Here is a 23423-nt window from a genome sequence, read left to right as displayed (position 1 = left end):
GGGTCTCTGATTAGAGAAACAGACTCTGTGGTGCCACACTAATTTGGAAAATCTAGTGTTTCACTCCAATGGCCCCTATCTGTGAGACAGCCTCTACATTAGCTGTTGGAATAAATGGATTACCAGATGTAATATACCATTGATCATTGATTTAATTAATAACTGAGATACAAAGTGGAATTGATTATGTAATAACAAATAAATTGGGCTGAAACAAACATAAACACATGAAATCATCCTGATGTGGCCTAACAAGGTCTTTATGTTGTCTGGTGGCTAGACTAAATAACTTTTTCTAACTTTTTAGCAAACGTGTGCTTCAGGTTGAAAAAGAGTAGCAGTCTTCTCCCTTGAATACAGAGCCAAAATTACAAATGTATGCTACTTGCAAATGCAAAATTAAGATCTATAGCTGGTTTCTCATTTGGTCCAACTCCATGTACTTTGTTAAGGTCTTATATAATGTGCATGAGTGGAAATATATTTTTAAACAATATTATGATAATAGAATAGTAGAATTTGGACAAATATTAATATGATAACTGTATAATATTTCACAATAACACAGCATATTATCATGTCCCATATTGTATTAGTCATGGATAAAATCATCTCTAAAAAATACCTTTAGTGCTCCTTTAAAAGATAAAACGCATGGAGAATTATGATCATATACAGAGTGACGTCAGACGGCAGCTTTAAATATTTATCACTGGTTCCCGACTGCTGCAACGGCATTCTTCAGAACTTTGAGAAAGCGAAACATGATGAGCTGAACATCGGATCCCTGGAAGGAGAGGCTAAGGCTTGCCTGTGAGATTTTGGGGCAGATAGCAATGAAATGATGCCTTCAACGAAAGAAATATGGATTTCATCTGAACCCTCACTGTCTAAACCAAATGCAATTTTAACTACAAAGGAATGAGAAAAGGGATGGACGACCAAGTATGTGGGTTTTAGGGTTTCCATTGAGGATTATCTAATCAACCATGTGTGATCCAATAGATAAAACTATTCAAACAAACTTTGCCTCAATATTTACACTTTCACGAGGCGCTTTTAATCTTTGATTTACAGCAGTATGTCTTCTTAAAGTTGTCTTAAGAGAATGACACTTACACATTGTCATTATCTTTGAGGAACATTTACCTCGTCCTGTCACTGCTGTGTCTCACTGCTATGCTGCTGAAGCCCGATTCCACAGGGAGGTACAGCAAACAAGGAGCAGCCGAAAAGGAAAAAGATGCAGCCTCTTAACCCATGGCGACATGGCATACAGGTTCCTCTCAAGCCGGATCGTGCCATCTTCTAATAGGTTCAGCAAACGATTTGTTTTCTTGTTCATGCTTTCGTTGTCCTTTACGTATTTATGCTACAGCATTCTTTATTGTGGTAGTACAATCATGACAAACCAGACTTTTGAGGAGAGAAGTTGCCTCCATCACAAGAATGTAGGTGGCAAAAAACTTCTGCAAAAATTACGTGATTGCACTTTCCCCACGGACATGAGGATTGTCGTCAATGAGACTCTGACTCAACAAGGATCAAATCATGCTCGTAACCAAAGTATACATTCTGCCTTTTCTAGTACTCACGCACGGAATACTGTCTTTTCTGAAGTTATGTTAAATAATATTACTGTTGCACAAAAATATGGCAACAAGAAGTTACCGAACGCACTAATTGTCGGTGTGAAAAAGGGGGGCACTAGGGCGGTCCTGGAGTTCATTCGAATTCATCCGGATGTGCGCGCGCTCGGAACAGAGCCACACTTTTTCGATAGGAACTATGACAGGGGACTTGATTGGTACAGGTAAGTTGATATTAATAAATTGTAACAATGTAATGTAAGTATTAAATAGTTGAGGGACCTTTTTGTTTTACATACGTTTGATCAATTATCTCATACGTTATTGCACACACAGAAATGAACACCTTTCAGCTCAATTCAAAAGTTGTTGGCACTTCACTTGCATTACTATTATGTTGGAATAGTTTTCTCTCTCTCTCTCTCTCTCTCTCTCTCTCTCTCTCTCTCTCTCTCTCTGTCTCTCGTGCTCGCTCGTTCGCTCGCTCCCTCTCGCGCTCTCTCAAGACTTCCTATAAGTCACTCAAATGCCTTCGGCAATATCCAATAGAACCACATCCTTCTTTATAATATAAAACCACTTCATAGCATAGAAAATATGATAGCAATACATCAATACAGAAGTGCGAAAATAATTTGCGTGAAAAGCTTTTGAAAGCAATGTCAAATCCATGTCACATTAACCTTGGACACCTATAGAATATAGCCTACTCCATACTTGTATTACCACCATTGCAAAAGTAATAGAGTAATAGATTCGTTTTATGGAAGACATTTGATAATCCAGGTTCACGAGAAACGCGAACACAGATAATAATGTATTTGTTACGGGATCCCGGACGAGCCCCCAGTTTGTTACGGGTCCCAAGGCTAATGGGCCACAGCAACAAATGATTTTGATGGCTGTCTTTCAGTTCCTGATACAGAGGTATATTAATAGAAATTGAGACTCCAGCGTTCCTCTTTGCTTCCCAAATCTTCTCTTTTATTATTATCCAATCACACATTTGTTTAATCACATTGTTTCACATTACTAATTGGTAATTTGGTATATTACAATTAAAACATAGTAAACATTGGTCAATCAGGACCCAGCGCCTCAAACTTAGCTGTACAATATATGTATTTGCTACTCCTTTCATCTCGCCGCAACGGCCGCTACTCATACAGACCATGCCGCGAGGTGCGTTGCTAACTGTTTGTTTTAAACAAGTCATTTTCCACCATGCATAACAATATATTGAGTAATGCAAAGAAAAATACAAAGTTTATCATTTTAAAGTAGTAGGTAGTTGACCTCATATCAATACTGACCTGATAAATACAGAGGTATATTAATAGAAATGGAGACAGCAGCGTTCCTCTTTGCTTCCCAAATCTTCTCTGGAGGGGAGGGCGGAGCCCCTCACCTAGCGAAAACTGGGCGCAACACCACTTAAACTAATTAGTTCCGCTTCTCTGGTTCCTATTAATACATGTTGTTTATGTTACAATAGAAATAACATTTTACTATACATTGTGTTTCTTCTTTTGTGAAATTACACTGAGTGTCAATGTTGAATATACCACACACTCCCCGACAAACAAAAGTGGCTCCTGACACTTGACCTTCATAACACAAAACCTCAAGAGAGAAAATAAAAGTTCAACTTCCATGACAGCCATTACACTTTGAACTACACACCATTCAGAAAGCAATGAAAACATTAAATATACCCCAAGTCAATGGGTATGGAATGTATGTGTGTGGAACCTTGTTATTTAACTATTTATTTTCAGAAACAATGTATAGGGTATGCTGCAGGTGAGTATGGGTATGGAGTGATGGATGGGGGTTGAAAGGGATGGGGATAGGGATAAGAGTAATACAAGTGAGTCCAATGAGATGGCTGGGTTACAACGGTACTAACAGTAGGGCGTGGTTGATAAGCTGGTTGGCCAAGGGATGGGTATGTGAACACATAACCAGGTCGCCTTTCTCTAGTAGATTGTCTCAGAGGGATTTGTTGTTCAAGGCCTAGTCCCGGGTCATCCGTCTCCTGGTCAGTTATGTTTTGGTCATGATTAGGCTGGAGCTGTTGAGCGTTGTGTTCATCTTCGCTGTGTATTCCCTGTCCTTCGTCCATGACGTCTTCCCTTTCCTGTTCGGGTTCGATGCGGATTCTCTCCCTTTGCTCAGTCCCAACATTGAATCTCTCTCTCTGTTCAGGTTCAACATGGATTCTCCGTCTCAGGTGAGTTTCACTCCATTCTGGTTTATTTTGTTGTTTGCTAGTAGCACTCCTCTCTGGTAAGTTACTCTCAACTCTCAGGTTTTCCACCGGTATCCGCAGCCAGTAACGAGATCTCCCTTCCTCTTCAGAGTCACTCGTATCTGGGCTCTGAATTTGTTCCATGGTCTTCAAAGTACCTAAGCGTGGCTCTGTTCTCTTTTGCCGTTTAGGTGTATTAACGTCAGGGCTCGGAGATGACTCCACTGGTAAGTCGTTTACTTGGAGCAGCAGATTTCGGTGCAGGGTGCGAGTGGGGCGACCTCCTTTCTCCGGACTTACTTTGTAGACGGGGTTGTTCCCGACCTGCTCCTTCACAATGTAGATGTTCTGCTCCCAATAGGGTCTAAGCTTACCAGGCCCTCCCCTTTCATTGAGGTTTCGTACAAGGACCCGGTCCCCGGACTGAAGGGTCACACCTCTACTCTTCTTATCATAGTACCTTTTCCCCTTGGCACTCGACTGTTGGCTGTTTGCACTTGCGATCCTATATGCCTCCACCATCTTTCCCGCCCATTTTTCAGCATATCCTTTTGGGGTTTCAGCTTCTTTGTCTGCTATGAGACCAAAAAGGAGGTCAACTGGGAGACGTGGATGACAGCCATATAACAAATAGTAGGGGGAAAAGCCTGTGGCCTCGTGCTTCGTGCAGTTGTATGCGTGTATCACATGAGGTAGATGGTCCTTCCAGTTCTCCTTTTCTTTCTCCCCTAGGGTGCGAAGCATTTGTAACAAGGTACGATTTAACCTTTTAGCAGGATTACCCTGGGGGTGATACGGAGAGGTTCTAGAGTGTCCAACACTGGATAATTGTCTAAGGGTTCTGAACAACTCGTTTTCAAACTCCCGGCCCTGATCATGGTGGAGTTTGGTTGGGTATCCGAATCTGGGGATGAAATCACTGAAGATCCGGTCAGCAGCTGTCTTACCAGATTTATTCCTGGTGGGATAAGCTTGGGCAAACCTAGTGAAGTGGTCTATCACTACGAGGATATACTCACATCCACCCCGACAGGCTTCTAGGTGGAGGAAATCAATGCACACAAGTTCAAGGGGCGAATTTGATGTAATACTTCCCATTGGTGCTCTTTCATGAGTGGCTGGCTTTTTCTGCTTAATGCAGGAGCACTTCCTTGTGATGTAGTCTTCAATCTCTCTCTTCATGAAAGGCCAGTAGAATCGCTCCCTTGCTAAGCTCAATACCTTTTCAACACCGACATGGCCCATGTTGTTATGTAGATGGGTAAAGGCTATTTGCTTGTAGGTGGCTGGCAGGACCAGTTGTCGCCGACCTATTGTTTTTCTGTAAAGTAGGCCGTCCTCAATGTGTAACCTGTCCCATTCTCTTAAGAGCCTCCTTGTGCATGTGTCAACTTTTTCCCGGTCTTCTTTCAGTAGTGGTGTGTTGTTCTCCTTTAACTCCATGACTTTACCTATTGCAGTGTCTGTGCTTTGTTCTCTTATTAATTCATCATGACTGATGGTCTGAAGAGGCTCCATGACAGGTTGGGTTTGGGATGCTATGTTGAGGGCTGCCACCCAGGCAACGTCTCCCAGCTGGGCTCTCCGGCTTCCTTCCCATATAGCACATACTGCTTCCTCCGATAGCTCCTCAGCACACTCTGTCATGAAGGTGTCGATATCAAGGGGGCAGCGGGATAGCGTATCAGCATCGATGTTGGTCTTGCCAGGCCGGTATCTGATGTCGAAACGGAAATCCGCTAGCTGTCCCACCCAGCGATGGCCCACGGCATTGAGTTTGGCCGTACTTAAGACGTATGTTAGTGGGTTATTGTCTGTAAAAATTGTGAAATGGGGGGCGTAGAATAAGTAGTCTCTAAATTTGTCGCACACGGCCCATTTCAGTGCCAGGAACTCAAGTTTTCCGCTGTGTAGGTGGTAATTCTGTTCTGCCGATGTCAATGTGCGCGACCCGTAGCCAATCACTCTCATCCGCCCATCCTGGTTCTGGTAAAGGACAGCTCCAAGGCCTTTTTGAGAAGCATCGGTATGGAGTGTGAAAGGGCGATCAAAATCTGGGTACGCCAGCACTGGAGGTTCGGTAAGCTTGTCTACCAGACATCCCAGGATCTGCTGGTGTTCTTCCTTCCACTCTACTGGGGTTCGGGATGACTGCTGGGGGCTTTTTGTCCTTCCTCGCGGCGGTGTGGGCTGCGGTGTGTGTGGCTTTACCTTAACCGTCGTATTGCGACAAATTTACCGCATACAAAGACAAAGTGAAGCATTTTCTTTTAACAGCTAGGCTGTCTCAGACCCCCCACATTGCAAAGGTTAAAAGAAAATTATTTTAATTTGTTTTTGTATTGGGTAAAATTGGGTAAACACAACGATGGTTCGTTATGAACCTTTGGGTCATGTGACCCGAAGGCAGCACGAGGGTTAAGCAGGTCATACAGGGGCTTAGCTATACGTGAGAATTCCTGCACGTATGTTCGATAGTAGCTCAGAAAACCAAGCAGTTGTCTGACCTGTCCAACTGTTTGTGGAGTTCTCTGTTTCAGTACCTGTACTGCTTCTAGGTCTTTTGGATCCACCTTCACCCCTTCTGCCGACACTAACCGTCCAACGTATCGGACCTCTTTGCGAAACAACTCGCACTTCTCCGGTTTCAGTTTTACCCCATGGCGCTGTAGGGCTTGAAGGACTCTACGAAGCACTTGTACATGTTCTTCAAAGGACTTGGAAAAACATAGCACGTCATCGAGATAGGGGATGCAGCATTCATCTCTTAGGGTGTCGAGCATCTCCTCCATACTCCTTTGAAACGCTGCTGGTGCGTTTGACAATCCAAATGGTATTCTGACCCACACGTACAACCCCCAGGGAGTGGTGAATGCCGTCAGGAACCTCGATCCTTCGGCCATAAAGTCTTGGTGGTAGGCCTTGCCCTGGTCTAGGATTGAAAACCAGTTGTATCCTCCCAGTGAGTCAGTGAGGTCTTGGATTCGTGGAAGGGGGTGTCGATCTGGCACAGTTTTGTTATTCAGGAGCCTGTAGTCGATACATAGGCGCAAAGAGCCATCTTTCTTTCTCACACATATAACAGGGGCAGCATATGGTGATCGAGACTTCACAATCCATCCTTTCACCAATAGCTCCTGAACGTATTCTTTTACCTCCCTGTATAGTGGTTTTGGGATAGATGCATAAGCCTTTTGTACCGGAGTGTCTTCCTTGAGTCTAATCTCCATCTGCAGGGAAGGGATACAGCCGATGTCACCACTGTTCTGCGAAAAGGCCCCGGACTCCTCATATAGGATTCCCTCCACTAGCTGTTGTTGTTCAGGGTTTAGGTGACTGATGTCGACAGGCGGTAGCCAGGGCCCTGTGGGGGGGTCAGCATTGGAGGAGGCAACATTGTTAGTCTCTGCCGGTGCTTTTGCTCGAGTACACTCAGCCTGTTGGGATACATCTGTCTCAAGGATCTTGGTGACATGTTGGATCGTACCCAGATGTGTCCTTTTTGGTAGGGTGATCTCATGCTAGGAGTGGTTGGAGATGGGCACCTTTACGTATGGCCATCGAGTGTTGTTGATTTCCAGGAGGCCTTCTCCTACACTCAGCTGTCCTACAGTAATGTTCCCATCCGTGGGTTCATATAAAACTAGGGGATCCGAGATGTCAAAGTTTGGGGGGACTTTACACCGCACTTGTACTGCCTTTCCCGCTGGGATGAATATGTTGTCTTTGCCCACTCTTACTGTGGCCGGGTCGCAGTATGTCCTCTGTGAAACTTGGATGAAATTAACCATGGCCACCACTTGCTCTTCTTCCATTCCAAATGCACTTCGTAGGAGGCTGGTGACTGTAGCAGCCGCATCACCAGAGGATTCTTGTCTCCTAATAATCTCTTCCAGTACATTGGCTCCTAAAAGAGGCTGGGGTAGTGACAACTGACTAACCAGGAAAGGGGCTTGTATGGTGAGATTGGGGTTGTCATTCCCTGTGAGGTTGACAGTGAGCTCAACCCATCCATCGTAGGGGATAGTCTGGCCATTCACTGCATAGACATCCAGGTTTTCCTCAAGAAGCTCCTGTAGAGGTCTCACTGTATAGTTGGGAATGTGGGTGTCGGCCCATCCTCTGTCGATGATACTCACTTGTGAGCCAGTGTCAAATAGAACTGTTGCTGGGTACCCACTGATCAAACACTTAACCCTCGTGCTGCCTTCGGGTCACATGACCCAAAGGTTCATAACGAACCATCATTGTGTTTACCCAATTTTACCCAATACAAAAACAAATAAAAATACTTTTCTTTTAACCCTCGTGCAGCCTTCGGGTCACATGACCCAAAGGTTCATAACGAACCATCGTTGTGTTTACCCAATTTTACCCAATACAAAAACAAATAAAAATAATTTTCTTTTAACCATCGCAATGTGGGGGGTCTGAGACAGCCCAACGGTTAAAAGAAAATGATTCACTTTGTTTTGGTATGCGGTAAAGTTGTCGCAATACGATGGTGGGTCACAATGACTGATGGGTCAGAATGACCCGAAGATAACACAAGGGTTAACCTTCGCAATGTGGGGGGGTCTGAGACAGCCCGACGGTTAACCCTCGTGCTGCCTTCGGGTCACATGACCCAAAGGTTCATAACGAACCATTGTTGTGTTTACCCAATTTTACCCAATACAAAAACAAATAAAAATAATTTTCTTTTAACCATTCCAATGTGGGGGGTCTGAGACAGCCCGACAGTTAAAAGAAAATGCTTCACTGTTTTTGTATGAGGTAAATTTGTCGCAATACGACGGTGGGTCACAATGACTGATGGGTCAGAATGACCCGAAGATAACACAAGGGTTAAAAGAAAATGCTTCACTGTTTTTGTATGCGGTAAAGTTGTCGCAATACGACGGTGGGTCACAATGACTGATGGGTCAGAACGACCCGAGGAGAACACAAGGGTTAAGCAGGCTTTTCTTTCCAACAAGTGGTGCTTTGTATCTTGTGTTACTCTGACAAGCAGATGTGCGTGGCTGTTTCTTCTGTTGGAGTGGCTTAGTTAGTTTTTCAGGGGCAGGGTTCACTGATTGGGACTGGGGCTGAACATCGATCTCTGGCTGTCCCTCGGCAGAGACCGGGTCCTGTTTCCCTGAAACTTGGTGCGCTTCAAACAACCCACTGCCCGGTGTCCTATTTCTTCACACACAAAGCAGTGGTTGCACTCCTGCTGGTTCTGTTCAGTACATTTTCGACAAGTTGTCCTTCTCCTTACTTGGGCAGGGGTTTGACTCGGCAGAGGTTGAGGATATGTGTTCGGAGGTGGCTGGGAGGGAGTACGTGGTAGGGGATAAGGTGATAGTTGTGCTGGTTGTGTCAGTGAGTGACCGACCTGGGCATTTACTACTTGTTGATCAATCAACGTGGTCACCATGCGTGTTAGGGCCTCCACCTGAGCACTGAGCTGTTGTATGGTCTGGAGATTCCTATTGTCTTCCACTGAGGCTTTTGGTTTGTCATTACTCTGCCAGTCTCCTGTTTCCACCTTGGCACTATGTGCATGTGTTGTCTTTTGACGGGGGGTTTGGCTGAGTCTGCGCTGGTGCTCATTCTCATCACTTATCATCTTCATTACCTGGCCTAGGATTTCCTCATCGGTGACTAGGCTGTTCGAGAGGAGAGGTCTCAGCCTCTGTCGAATATCGGCGTGTTTTGTCCCAAGGCCCTGGTAAATGGTATGGAGAAAAACCTCTTGGATGGTCCTTGGATCGTAGGAGATGTCTGCGTTGGCCTGCCTTGATTGAAAATTAAGCTTCTGTTTTAGTCCAATCATGCGGTACAGAAACTGCTGGGGTGACTCTTGTTCAATTTGCCTAGCACACATTAGCTCCTGAAACATCTCCGTAGTTGCCTTTTCTCCTAGGTGAGACCTGAGGAAGCCCTTGAGTTTGAGAATAGTCATGTCATCATTGTTGATAAGCATTTCCTTAAAAGGTGCCTGGTTTAATTATCCTCAACACACCCCTGATTACTTCTGCTTCTGCAAAGCCTTCTCTGACTCCCTCATCTATTTGTTTACTGATGCTGTTATACCCTATCTCAGAACTCTGGTCTCCAATTTGACCGCCATATACTTTGTATTCTCTGCTCTGGAGGTAGGGAAGGTCCTTTAAAGGGACCATCCTCTCTGTCCTCTGTGACATTAGGTGTGGCATTGATGTCCCCTGGTGGTTATATACACTGACTGGTGGAGTATTTGTAGCTTCACATCGTTTTAGTTGTTCACCCAACTCTTCATATAGTTTTCTCAGTTCTCTTGCTGACTGTGTGCTTGTGTTGGCATGTGTGCCGGGCTGGTGTTGTTTCTGTGTGGTTGTGTTGTTGGAGGGTGAGTGTGGTGAACTGGGACTAACATGTGTCACAACTTCACAAGCTTCATCATCAGACAGATCACCAACAATACAAGGATTCACAATTCTACATATTAAATCAGACAACATCATCAACTGACCCATACCTTCATCATCGCTCTCTCGTAAGGAGTCAGACTGTATGTAGGAAACAACATAGTCCATGCAGCTTTCCTCATGGTCTGGGCTCAGCTTGACTGTGTCCTTGCTGTCACTTGCAATGTCCCTTGCAAGCTTGTAAATGTCAGTGCTCGAGAGTTTGAACAAACTCTTTTTGATGTCCCACACCAGCTGTTTGCGTGTCGTAGTCATGGTGTGTGGTCTGCTACCAGTGGTCTAGCTCCCAAGTGGCTGACGTACGTCGACCTCCTGTTCAGCAGTGCGGCTCCGTTAGGAAGTGAAGACGATTCTCCTCCTCGATCTTCCTCTACGGACACCCACCAACTGACTCCTGGACTGTTGTCACGTCTGGTCACCTTGGTCTTGCGGTTCTGGTATCACTGGATCTGCTCCCCTGGTTGTTGCGAAGAGGAGAGATCCCGGACGAGCCCCCACAGTTTGTTACAGGTCCCAAGGCTGATGGGCCACAGCAACAAATGATTTTGATGGCTGTCTTTCAGTTCCTGATAAATACAGAGGTATATTAATAGAAATGGAGACAGCAGCGTCCCTCTTTGCTTCCCAAATCTTCTCTTATTATTATCCAATCACACATTTGTTTAATCACATTGTTTGTTTCACATTACTAATTGGTAATTTTACTAGTTTACACAAAATGATTACGCTTACAACATTCGCTACCTTATGTAGGTCAGGAAAATAACCCCCACACTAGCACGTTCACTAGCTAGCACAAGACGGGAATGTTCAATCGGTGATACACGTGGAAATACACCCATAACATCTACATAAGTGCATCCTTTCAATAAACAACTCCAGCAATTATATTACAATTAAAACATAGTAAACATTTGTCAAACAATCAGGACCCAGCGCCTCAAACTTAGCTGTACAATATATGTATTTGCTACTCCTTTCATCTCGCCGCAACGGCCGCTACTCATACAGACCATGCCGCGAGGTGCGTTGCTAACTGTTTGTTTTAAACAAGTCATTTTCCATCATGCATAACAATATAGAGTAATGCAAAGAAAAATACAAAGTTTATCATTTTAAAGTAGTAGGTAGTTGACCTCATATCAATACTGACCTGATAAATACAGAGGTATATTAATAGAAATGGAGACAGCAGCGTTCCTCTTTGCTTCCCAAATCTTCTCTGGAGGGGAGGGCGGAGCCCCTCACCTAGCGAAAACTGGGCGCAACACCACTTAAACTAATTAGTTCCGCTTCTCTGGTTCCTATTAATACATGTTGTTTATGTTACAATAGAAATAACATTTTACTATACATTGTGTTTCTTCTTTTGTGAAATTAGTGTCAATGTTGAATATACCACATATTGCAACAGAATATCAGACCATTCCTCCTCTGCCATTGACGACACGCATGTCCGCAGTTTATGGAGTATCTAAGACGCCATTGGCTCCATGCAGGGGTTACCCTTTCAGCCTCAGTTCCAGACAGTGGAGCTGCTCGAACAGTAGTTGGCTTCCAGAGACATCAGCTAACATCACAGGTCTGAAACCCAAAGCTGAGTAGGGATGTAGCAGCCGGAGAGCTGGTATTACACACAGCTGGTATATGAGACTCTCCATAGTAGAAGATGGGGTACTAACACAGACGGTATAGGACAGGCCTGGTTCTTGCCAGCTATGGAAGGGTGGGCTTGCAGATATCCTGGGCGGGCAAATATGGGGATAAGTTGAGATGTTTTTTTATATATACATAGATTATGGTTCTCCCATTATTTTGAATAGACAACTAAATAAAATATGTAATTTGGCCACCCGTGCCACTGAACTTTTAGTTTTACGTTTGTGTAGCTGTTAGTGATCGCTCTTGAGAAGTTGGAGGTGGTGGGTTCGAATCCAGGTGCAGGCGAACATCAACTAAGTGTACCTCTGATGGTGGTGTGGCCACATCTGTTAGATACAAATGTTTATTTAAAAATTTTTACATGTAGTTTTTTTTGCGTTTTGAATGAATGATTCAATGACTCTCATAAAAACTTCACTACTCTCGTTACTGAATGATAGATTAATGTTATCGCTCAAGTCTTGTCTGTCTGAATCTGCTTCTCTACTACTGAAGAGTCATGAGTGTGGGTGCTTTTAACCAATAAAAACATAGAACAATACTTACATTTTCAGGTGCTATTTTTGATTGGTTGGGGCAGTCTACAACCCTCCCTAAAACTTCCCAACACAGCCCGCCTCAGATTGCACAAATTGTAAAAAATAAGAGATGAATGCTGTCTTTGCCTAAATTCTGATTCAGTGGGCAAGACAGACGTTTGGGTGGGCTCAGCCCACCCACCCTTGTCAATGCCAGATCCCGGCCCTGGTATAGGGGACCCTCCAGGGTCATGTCTACACTTAGCTGAGAAAACCAAACTAAACAAAGTGTGTTCCATTAGCAGCTGCTGAGTGGAGACTCGTCTGGTCAGTTTACTATGACTATGGCTCCGACCAGTTGTGTGTCTTTGTGTTCACTCTCCCATCACAGTTGGAAGTCATTCATACCTGCTGTGCTTAAGTCTATTGAAACAGGGTCTCACGGGTAGGTAAGATCAATAAGAAAGGCTAGCGCATTGAGAATGTATATTAGTGGCAGTGGACTTTACATACTGTAGCCATGATATCCCTTGTGCAAATGAAAGTTTGAAATAATACAAATAACCTGGTGGTTAATGATTTGTTTATGTTTGATATGAACAAAAACTGATCTCAGTACACCCATGCATGTACCTAAGCAGTGTGAATACTCTCACACACTCTAAATTCATCAATTCTATTAAACTAATTAAGATGCCATAGACATAGGGACACAACAACACTTTCCCTAATCCTCTCTGAAAGCAATTTTATTTTAACCACTGCCATCTTGCAATAAGAGGCACATAAACGCCCGCAGTAATGAGGAAGATAAATTGGCTGATTAAGTCAAAAGTTTCATATAAAGCTCCTTTAATATATTTTGGAGTTTTTTTCCCCTCATTTTATTTATCTCCCAGTAATGACAAGGCCGTTTTATTGAATTCAAAGATTTTTTTTCTGGATTACCTCTCCTCAGACTTGACTTGAACGTGTGACAGATAACCTAAAATGACCTGGGCCCAGTTTGAGGAATTAGATTTTTACCAAAGGCATTATTGATGAGGCACTACAGTATGATAGGTTTTGTTCTGTTTTGTTAATTGAAGAACTAATAATACCATCTCATTCTCTTTTACCTAGTGCAAGTGACAGAGCAGTATAAGGAACCAGAGAAATGGTGCAGTGCTCATTACTGTATGTCCAAAATAGGAAAGAACCATGTGGTCTTATTTCAATACAGGCTTTAGATAGCTACGTATGGGGCTGCTAATATGGATAGTATACTGTATTTTGCAACCAATTTTCCGTTGCTGCCGTAGTCCCACTTTCATTTTGTAGCAGGATCATAAAAATCAAACAAATACGCATCGCTACATTCCATGAAAACTTAAAAGGGCATCTCAGCGCTATTGATTTTACAGAAGTCAGAGACACTTCGAGTACATTCCTTGAGAAGTGCTTAAATTGTGTGAGAGCCCTTTTAGCATTTGCTGCAGCCAAGAATATTCTCCTGGTCTAGCATTAATTGGCTAGGGGAGGAAAGGAGCTCTAAAAAGCTGTCGTCAGAAAGGTTGACAAGTATAGAAAGTTGGATGGTGCTCATTTAACACTGAAAACGACACATTCTACAGTGTGATGTCCAGGCTTCTCTCTGCAATATTAATGAGGAGCCTTCAACCAGAGATACATAGCTGAGAGACATGAAACAGTTAACATTAATTACCAAAATAAGATCCTCACAGTAAAATCCACAATAGAGAATAAGGCAGATGTATTAGTTTTAAAGACAGGGTAGGTCATGTTTTTGAGAAGCATTTTTTGTCATAATTGCTGAAATAAACTGACAGTAAAATACAATACAAAATCTGTGGCCGTTGCAGGACTGTAATGAACACAAATAATCATTGCGTTCAGCCTAAATGCAATGATTGGATGGCATTCAGACCGAATTCAATGATTGAACCGCTTTGAAGGGAGGGGGTGGGATATTTTAGGTTGGATACTTTCAAACTCAAGTCGGAATAGCTAGTTTCACAAAACTTACCTACCCTGCCTTTAATATTTTTGATTCATATGTATTTGCCAGTAGCAAGATCCAAAGGGATTGTTGGTTTCTCACTAGAGACTGGGTCACTTTTCACTGTGTGCATCCAAAACTATGTTACATGTCAGACCATATCAACTATTGTTTGGAATTATAGGCCACTGGAGGCAAGCAAAGCTAACATGATCCAGATATGTCAGATAAGGCAGATATGTGGCATAACAAATAATTGCACATGATGTACATTTATATTAGATAAGCCCAGAGAACAATACATTGACAGATGTGGCAGAATAACTCATTTGAAGTTGAACATATTGGATTGTGTGGTCAGGGTTGACATGCGTTGAAGGTTTTCTGTTCACTGCATAGTCTTCCGATTAACTTGGCGGCAAAACCACAGTTCATAATTCTGAATTATTAAAATGATTTATAATCCTACACGTAAATTGCTTTCAGAGGCCTTCCCAAGAGCATCTTCATCACTGGAAAGTATAGGACATGTTTTCATGTCAGACAGTAGCAGCAACTGGCTCGATTCAGTTCAGCGTTTTATCTATCGAAAAAAGCAATTATTTATTGTTTCCTTCAGTGTATTAGGTTACTGTTATTCCACAGAAAATGTCAGAGGCCAAATGTAAAATGTTACTAATTTAAAGTTAATGTTTTAAAAGTTGTTTTCACTTTTTACAAGTTGATCCTACCTGTTTGTGATTTCAACTTAATTGACTGAGTATGCACTTAGCAACAAGCTATGTTTAGATGTTTAGTTAAATGGAAGCTGCTTGTTATCAGTGAGGGTGGTATTCTGCTATTGTTCCCCATCCAGCTAATTTATCTCCAGTATCATTTTGTCTGTCTGAATTGTTCCTCATTAACTCTTAATTGACTTTCATTGAGGCCAGATTCTGCTGCTGACTTGTGATTAACAGTTGGACATCATCCCAGAAGTCTGAGTGAGTGAAATATTAATAAGATGATACTTTAGAGACAGAGCAGAGCTATTCCTTCTTATTATACAAGAAAGGCTTGGTTTAAAGGCTATTCAGTGGATCAGACACTGAAAGATACAGCACAAAGTATAGCAGTATAGCAGTCTATTGTGTAGTGTGGTAGTATAGTATAATACAGTAGTATAGTATGTAGTTTTTTATCCTCAATCGTAGCACATCAGAGCTGAAACTGTATTGAAATATTTTGTTTTAAGGGTCATGTGTATTGTAAATAAAAGTATTAAGGAATACAATATTAAGTGATACTGTACACTATATATTAACTGCAAGAAAATATGCTAATGCCTTCAGATCTATACAGAATGTGAGACAACAGTGGAGAGACAATTCATTTTCATACTCCTGAGCATTGAATCCCAGGGCTTACCTTACACTGATCTCCTAGCTGCATCTGGTAATAAGGAGCCACAATACATTTTAATAATTTCATGTGAGGCTCTCCAAAATTACCCTAAAACCTAGTCAAACACAACAGTGGACACTTTGATGTTGGCAGGTCACTGTCGTGAGACAATAACTCACCAGCAGGCTTTTGTTTAATGGTCAGGGTTCATTATTACTCTCTGTGATGACAGGCATCTCCGCTCTCGTGAAAGATAGGCCCACTCTCTAAATCTCTATGTCTGTCTTTGTTGGAACGCTGGCCGTGTTGATGGATGGTTTCTAATTTAAATCCCAATCAGATTGGTTTTAGCTTGTGCATTACTGTCCAATCCTCATGCTCATCATACAGCACTTTAATTAGTCCAATGAGGCCCATATTAATTCAGATGAAAACAGTGTGTCACCCCAGCCTGTTTGACATTTCTCGGTGACAGCTTCCTAATATTGGTGGACGCCAGGAAGGTGGAAGTTATTACAACCAGAGCTCCAAAGCAACAGTCAGAAACGCTTTGCTGAAGATGAAACAGGGTATACAGTAGCTTATCAGTCGCTGACCTATTTGCTAACAGCAATCTTGTATCTGTCTTCTTTCTTGGTTTAAAAGTTGTACTACCTTGTGTCTTGTGGATTCAACCATACCATTATCCATGTGCTACCTATTCTCTAGCTAAGGAAATGTGTATGTGCTTGTTCATATATTTACTCAGGGCTCTTGCTAGACTGATAATGTACTCAGCTCTCACTTGAATTCAAACATCAATGAAATGACACTTGGAAGGTCTGAGTCCATTGATTGTGCAAGAGGAGATGATCCAAAGCTGACCTTTATTACTTGGTGCCGTGGTCTGCATGACTGATACTGTATGTTGTTGAACAATTGGACTTCAATGTATTTACTTTAAGTAGAAAGACATATTTTCTTACTATTTTTTATCATGTGTTGCACTATATGTATCCATCAAAGATTAGACAAAAAAACAAAAAAAAACACTGAACAGGAAATTGCTATCTCACTGCAGACTTGGGAATACTGGGCACATTTACACTATGAAGACAGATTCTTCACACCTCAGTTCATTTTACTGGTGTGATTAAAATGTCACAGCCAAACCTGTAATGCTTCCTGGCTTCAGTTTCACTAATAACCTGTGCAGAAGACTCAAATGTAAACTGCTCCAATAAATTTGGTTTCAACTTTCAACTCACAGTATAATGGTCACCCATCAATTCTTACTAGTGTGATTCATGACACTAAATGCCAGTCGGGGACTGTGTGTGTGTGTGTGTGTGTGTTTGTGTGTGTGTGTGTGTGTGTGTGTGTGTGTGTGTGTGTGTGTGTGTGAATGAGTACTCTAAGTGAGTTAATGTATATGAAAGCATTACTCCCATCTTACTAGTCTCACAAATACTATTAGTGTCTTTGGACTTGAAATTGAGGGTGTAAATTGAATGCATACAACAGTACACCTACAGTCAAATATAAGTTGTATTACTGTCACCATTCAACAGAGTTGCTTTGGCAAACCTCTCACTGGAATCCCAACCTTGTAGCACATTTTCCGGTTGTATAGTGGTAGTTATGACTCACACCTCATTCTATTGGTAATATTGAATAGCTCTGAAGTGTCCAGGCACCACAGGGTGCTGTGACACAGTACAATGTTAAGCCCCATGCAATATGTCACTGTCACCTTGTCATATCACACAAGAGTTCAGGGTGTTTCTCTCTCTCTACAATGCTAAGAGCACTGACAGAAAGAAAGACATCATAGCCCAAGGGAATCAATGTCATTGGCCTGTTACAATTAACATGCTACAGCAAGGAATTGTAAGTGCAACATCGGAATTTGAAATAGCTATTTCCTTTTCTGTTTGACATCAACTAAAAACGTTTCAGACTGCTTTACTCAACCCAAATTTAGAGATGTCCTGGAGTACACACGGAGTACACACAGAGATTCAGATTTTAACATGGACAAATTCAAAATGGAGGGGAAAAGAGCCAGCTAGTAGCCAATTATCTTTTTCATGTTTAGAAATGTGACCCACATGATTCAGTCTAATGTCTCATAGTATCTTATGCTGGATTCTTTTGATTAGTGTTTAGTTTTTTGTTTCCAGCAACAGCTGCAGTAGCTGGCAGAATACAGTATTTTATCTCCTTTTTGTCAGCTATGAAACGCCAGTTTGCCTTGTTCACACAACATTACAATATTTTACTGTGCAGCACTGGAAGATGTGGACTCCCTCAGATGGCATGCTGTTACAGTAGTTTTATGAATCCAATTATGATGGTTTTATAATATGTCTGATTGCACCCCACTTCCAACAGAAAAAGGGACTTTGCTGAATGAGGAGCTTAATATAGAGTGCAATTTAGAGAAACTACTGTACAATTCAGAAGAAGTGGACATTTTACATTAAATTATGCAGATTTCTACGGGGAAGCATGTACCCAAATCCAAGAAAAAGGATGCTGGGAAGGTGGATATTACATACTGTAACCAAAGCAAGTATTTGCCATGTCTCATACATTAACATGTCTTCAGTATACTGTAAAGCTGATAGGGAAGGTTATTTTTGGTCTCATAAAGATTAATGGATGGCTGTAGCCCTGAATTGCTTTAGCTAACTGAAACACGTAGGCAAACAGCACAAAATTCATAAATCACGTTAGATGGATCAATATTTCTGGAACTATGAAGGGAACTTATGGCCACCCTTACCGTAGGTAAAGCCCTTTTAGAGCTCCCAATTCTTCGAAAAGTCCTGGAGTTCCATATTGCTATGGTTGAGAAAGCACTGAATCTAATTGACAGCAGATTGTTCGCAATCATAGAACTTTAAAACAGGAATATCTTTGATATTTGGCTCACATGTTTGAGGGTGACCAATTCAGTTTTAGTTTTAAAGAGAGCCAAATCCCAAATCCCTGCTTCTACAATGTTCTTTGCAACCCCATTATTCTGTACTTTCACTATGCTTTGAAGACAGAGAACTAACTTTTTACAGAACTTGAAAAAATCTTTGTTCCCAGTAAAATGTGATGGAGATGACCTACTTAATATGACCCAGATTTTCAGACCCAGTGTCATTCGCCACTGGACTTCTGTCATGCAGGTGATGATGATTCATGACTACACCTATGAAATGTGACCACTCTTCAGCATTACTGTCACGCTGGGAATATAAACTATAGGTGATTAACGTTACAAGGGAGTCAGAATCTTAGTTTTAATAAATGACTCTTCTCTTTGTTTCTCTGTGTGTAGGGGGCTAATGCCAAGGACACTAGACAGCCAAATCACCCTGGAGAAGACCCCCAGCTACTTTGTAACCAGAGAGGCTCCGAGGCGCATTGCCAGTATGTCCCAAGACACCAAGCTGATTGTGGTGGTGCGTAACCCGGTCACCAGGGCCATCTCTGATTACACACAGACTCTGTCAAAGAAGCCTGACATTCCCAGTTTTGAGGAGCTGGCCTTTAAGAACAGGAGCCTGGCTCTGGTGGACACCTCCTGGAACGCCATTCGCATTGGCATGTACATCCTCCACTTGGAGAACTGGTTGCAGTACTTTCGCTTATCACAGATCCACTTTGTGAGCGGCGAGCGTTTGATCACAGATCCAGCAGGAGAGCTAGGCCGGGTGCAGGACTTCCTGGGACTCAAACGAATCATCACAGACAAGCACTTCTACTTTAACAGAACCAAAGGATTCCCCTGCCTGAAGAAGCCTGAGAGCAGTAGCCAGCCACGCTGCCTGGGCAAGTCCAAGGGTAGAACTCATGTGCAGATTGACCGGGAGGTTATTGAGCAGCTGCGGGACTTTTATAGGCCTTTTAATGTTAAGTTCTATGAGACTGTTGGACATGATTTCAGATGGGAATGAAAGTGTGGTGGAAAAAGAGGGCAAACAGGCTAATTGTCATTGGCTACCTCAGTGAAGTCATCTGTTCTTTTGCTGTGTAATGACTTATGATGAGCGCTAGTCCATGAACACCTGAAAAGCAACCTAATCTATCTTAAAAGTTTAAAAACAATGACGCGCAAACTTATCAAGGTACTGTGTATGTACTTCACCGTTAGCTTAAATATTCTGCAATTGAAACATTTGAAATAGCTATAGTATGTACATGGTTCACCGCCTATTTGTTTTCTTAACCAATAAAAGAGAAAGACATTCTGCCATATCATTCAGTTTCCAAATGAGTCTGTTGAGTGTGTCTCTCCTTCCATCTTCTAACCATGTTCAATAAATCATACTGATTCAAATGGTGAAGGCAATGTGGATGTCAACACAGACGATACAGGATGCATTACACAAACCTAAAGATTTTGCATCGCAAAGCACATACGGATATGTATATGCTGTAGACATTATTGAATGTAATACCTGTCTTCACTCGTCATCATATGAATTTATCAGCACCTTAGTATGATATTGGATATCCAATTGGATAATTGGAAACACCTGTGTCTCTGACACCAATGCTGTGCAGTGGTGAGATGTCTGGAGCTGTAACACTGAGCAAACACACTCTGCAAGAGAGACAGCAGATGTTTACATACGGAAGATTTTTTGAGATATCAAAAGGAACATGATGAACACACTTAGACCCATGTTGACTGATAATGATTTATTGTTACCAATTCAATATGAAAGTGAGTGTAATCGTCAAAGTTTCAGATGCAATTTTGTGTGTGATTTCTTTTTAAGCATTGGACCAGTGAAATATTGTTTTATAAAACCTATGGATATAATTCCTTTCTGCCAACCTGATGGTGACCTACCACATCACAAGAATTTGGTATTCAGAGCAACAGAATTGCAACTGTGCTGTTCCACAGCATCTCCTTAGGCAATTGCAGTACTTAAACTGTCATTTGTGATATTCACCATTAATTCTTGATTAACCTGCCAATGCTGTCTACCCCTGCCTGCTCTACGAGCCACCATCATACACTGATATGTGGCGCAGTGTACCAATGAGCTCAACTTCATCATTGCTCAGTTAATTACAACTATTCCCCCAAACTGCCTAAGGCCTGACTGTGCAGGACTGAGAGTATGCCATTTTACTGCTTGGTATGATTGTAGATTTAAATAATGATGTGTTATCCAACCTGTGTGAAAATAATAATAATACACATTTAAATATCATTGTGAAATTCTTATCTTACTTGTAAGATGTGGAAAAATATATCTTACACAGAAGTTTTATGGGAATTTTCAGACTGCACAATCAGACAGACTGTCTGATTTGACTGAATGCCATACCCAGTAGTCATTCAGTCGGGTCTATCTGCACAGTAAACCATCATAGTAAGTTATCAAAACCAGGCATTGATTTGATGATCATGGTAGAAGAACCAATGCAATTACCTGCTGCGGCTAGTCTAACCTTCAAAGGAAATACCACGGAGGCAAACAGGCTGTTGTTGTAAATGTCATGAACTTTGGAAGACTCTGAAGTTAGTTATGTCTCAGCCTTAATGGGCAATGTCAAACAGTACATGATAAAATCAATTCCCATGGATTCATTACCTTGCTTAAAATAAATCAAGTGTCAGTTTAATATGTGCACTGTATACTATTTGACAAACTTTCTCCACCAGGAATCGCATTGCTATTCAATTGATGCTCCAAACCTGAATCTTCATGAACTTCTCAGAGTTGTGTCTGCTGTCTGCAATCTGTAATGTTCAAAAGACTATTGGGAGAAAGTAAAGTAGCTGTCTGGCAGACTCCCAGTGTGCACACTACGCTTATGTTCCAAAATGATTGGTTAGTGTACATTAATAATGTAACATGCACCCCAAAGCTCTAAAGTAAGAGTACAGGCTTGTACAGCATAATCTACAAACCTAATCTCTTAACCTTCTACATATACTGTATATTGGTGTGTTACTGTACATATCCATATAACCAACATATTACAGTACATGTCTTGTAAACAGGTATTACTACATGCTGCAGTTCTTGTTTTATTGTTGTCACAGACAGTTTTAACAAACATTATTTATACCAAAATATGTATTATATTTTCACATTAGTCTCCAGATGTTTATGTCCAGACTACATGGCTTACTTAAACAGTGTACCCTTTAAAAGTTGTGAATCATAAAACAAAAAAAGCAAAGCATTTTAGGGAAAATTACTTTTTTCATAGTGTTTGAAGAAAGGAAGGGTGAAGCCAAAACATTTAAGTAGAAATAGAGACATGCTAGAACATATGGCTTTATCCCCACACCTGATATTCTCGAAAACTTGGATTTGTCCAAATGTAAGTTTAGCGTCCGGAGGTATTAATAGATTGTATCTAAGGGAGACATCACCTTGTCTCTCCTCCTAAGGCAAACCCATAGAGGATAAAGAGAATGTTTCTTCTCTTTATAGTGAAATAAGAAAAACACACTTGCCTATGGATGATTTACAATGTGGCAGCCGTAACCCTTCCTCCAAGGATATCTCATTAAATGCAAAAATGGCATGTGAGCAGACCTCTACCTGCATCAATACTGTATGAATCCCATAATTCCCTTAGGCCTCTCAAAGAACACATTGCTGTGTACTCTACCTCATTGGAATATTTTTAATCAAAAGCTGTACAAAACGAATGCATACTTCCTTGACAAGCGTAATTCAAGAGAATACATTGTTATTGAGAGGTCTGGAAGCTGCCACGGTGTACGTTTCATGCTTGAAGTCTTCCACCTGACAGATTCCATGCCACGATAACGAAGAGCAGCCCATTAAGGACAGTGTCGGCAGAGTTATCACCTTTGATTCTGTCAAGGTCTTGCCTCTACCTTTCCTCTTCTGTTTCTAGTAAAAAAAATGATGTATACACACTTGCACGTCCACAAGCACAAACGCCATAAACGCAAACACAGTTCACAGACAATGGCAACATTTTCTGGTCGTAGTGTGAAATATATATTAATACTATTGCCTGTTTTGACTGCCTATGTATGACATTCTGGAAGTGAGTCCTTCTAGACCCCTATTATTTTCTTGTTTCCTGTTGAACATGTGCTGGTAGGCTTACCTATGAAAAAGGTCTGGCAGAGAAGAACACTGCAGGCTCACAATCTGCCTAATTAGGCAGTTGGAAGTTATCAGCTCCCAGGATACTGCACACAGTGGCTAGACCTCTGGTGATCACGGCCATCTTGTCCCAGATTCATGCATGTCTCCATTTGCATTCTGTATCTACTTGATACAGCTCGACCCCCACAGCAAATGAACACTGTCATTACAACAGAGAGTTCCTTCCATTTGTTGTAGATTTGTGTGCACAAACAGGAAATTGTCCAGTTGTAATCTGGTTCATGTTTCAATTTGTCTAACAGGCTGATTATAGTCTTAATTTTTAGGACAAAGACTCAGTGTCTGTTTCATGTCTATACGTATGTAATTCATAGAATCGCACTGCATACAGACATTTGTTGGCTTTAATGTCCTTTCAAGTGCTGGGTTCTCACATACAAACATGCAATCCATAAATGAGTGGGCCGTACAA

At 41.8% G+C, this 23423-nt stretch overlaps 1 protein-coding gene across 1 annotated transcript; it reads left to right on the top strand.

The window, feature by feature from the left end:
* Window positions 1-786: 786 nt before the first annotated feature.
* Window positions 787-20081, top strand: hs3st2 (heparan sulfate (glucosamine) 3-O-sulfotransferase 2). The gene is made up of 2 exons (XM_062483176.1): window positions 787-1813; window positions 19171-20081. Exons 1-2 carry the CDS (start codon window positions 1269-1271, stop codon window positions 19787-19789), a joined length of 1164 nt encoding a protein of 387 aa, XP_062339160.1. The 5' UTR covers window positions 787-1268; the 3' UTR covers window positions 19790-20081.
* Window positions 20082-23423: the final 3342 nt, after the last annotated feature.

This window comes from Osmerus eperlanus, chromosome 2 (assembly GCF_963692335.1).
Source record: "Osmerus eperlanus chromosome 2, fOsmEpe2.1, whole genome shotgun sequence".
In the NCBI taxonomy this organism is placed as follows: Eukaryota; Metazoa; Chordata; class Actinopteri; order Osmeriformes; family Osmeridae; genus Osmerus; species Osmerus eperlanus.
The sequence above is the reverse complement of the archived record's forward strand: the minus strand, read 5'-3'. Positions and strand labels throughout refer to the sequence as shown.

Coding starts and splice junctions, on each gene's coding strand:
- hs3st2 (XM_062483176.1), top strand. CDS start 1,269: ATGGCATACAGGTTCCTCTCAAGCCGGATCGTGCCATCTTCTAATAGG. Junction 1,814..19,170: donor AGGGGACTTGATTGGTACAG/GTAAGTTGATAT, acceptor CTCTGTGTGTAG/GGGGCTAATGCCAAGGACAC.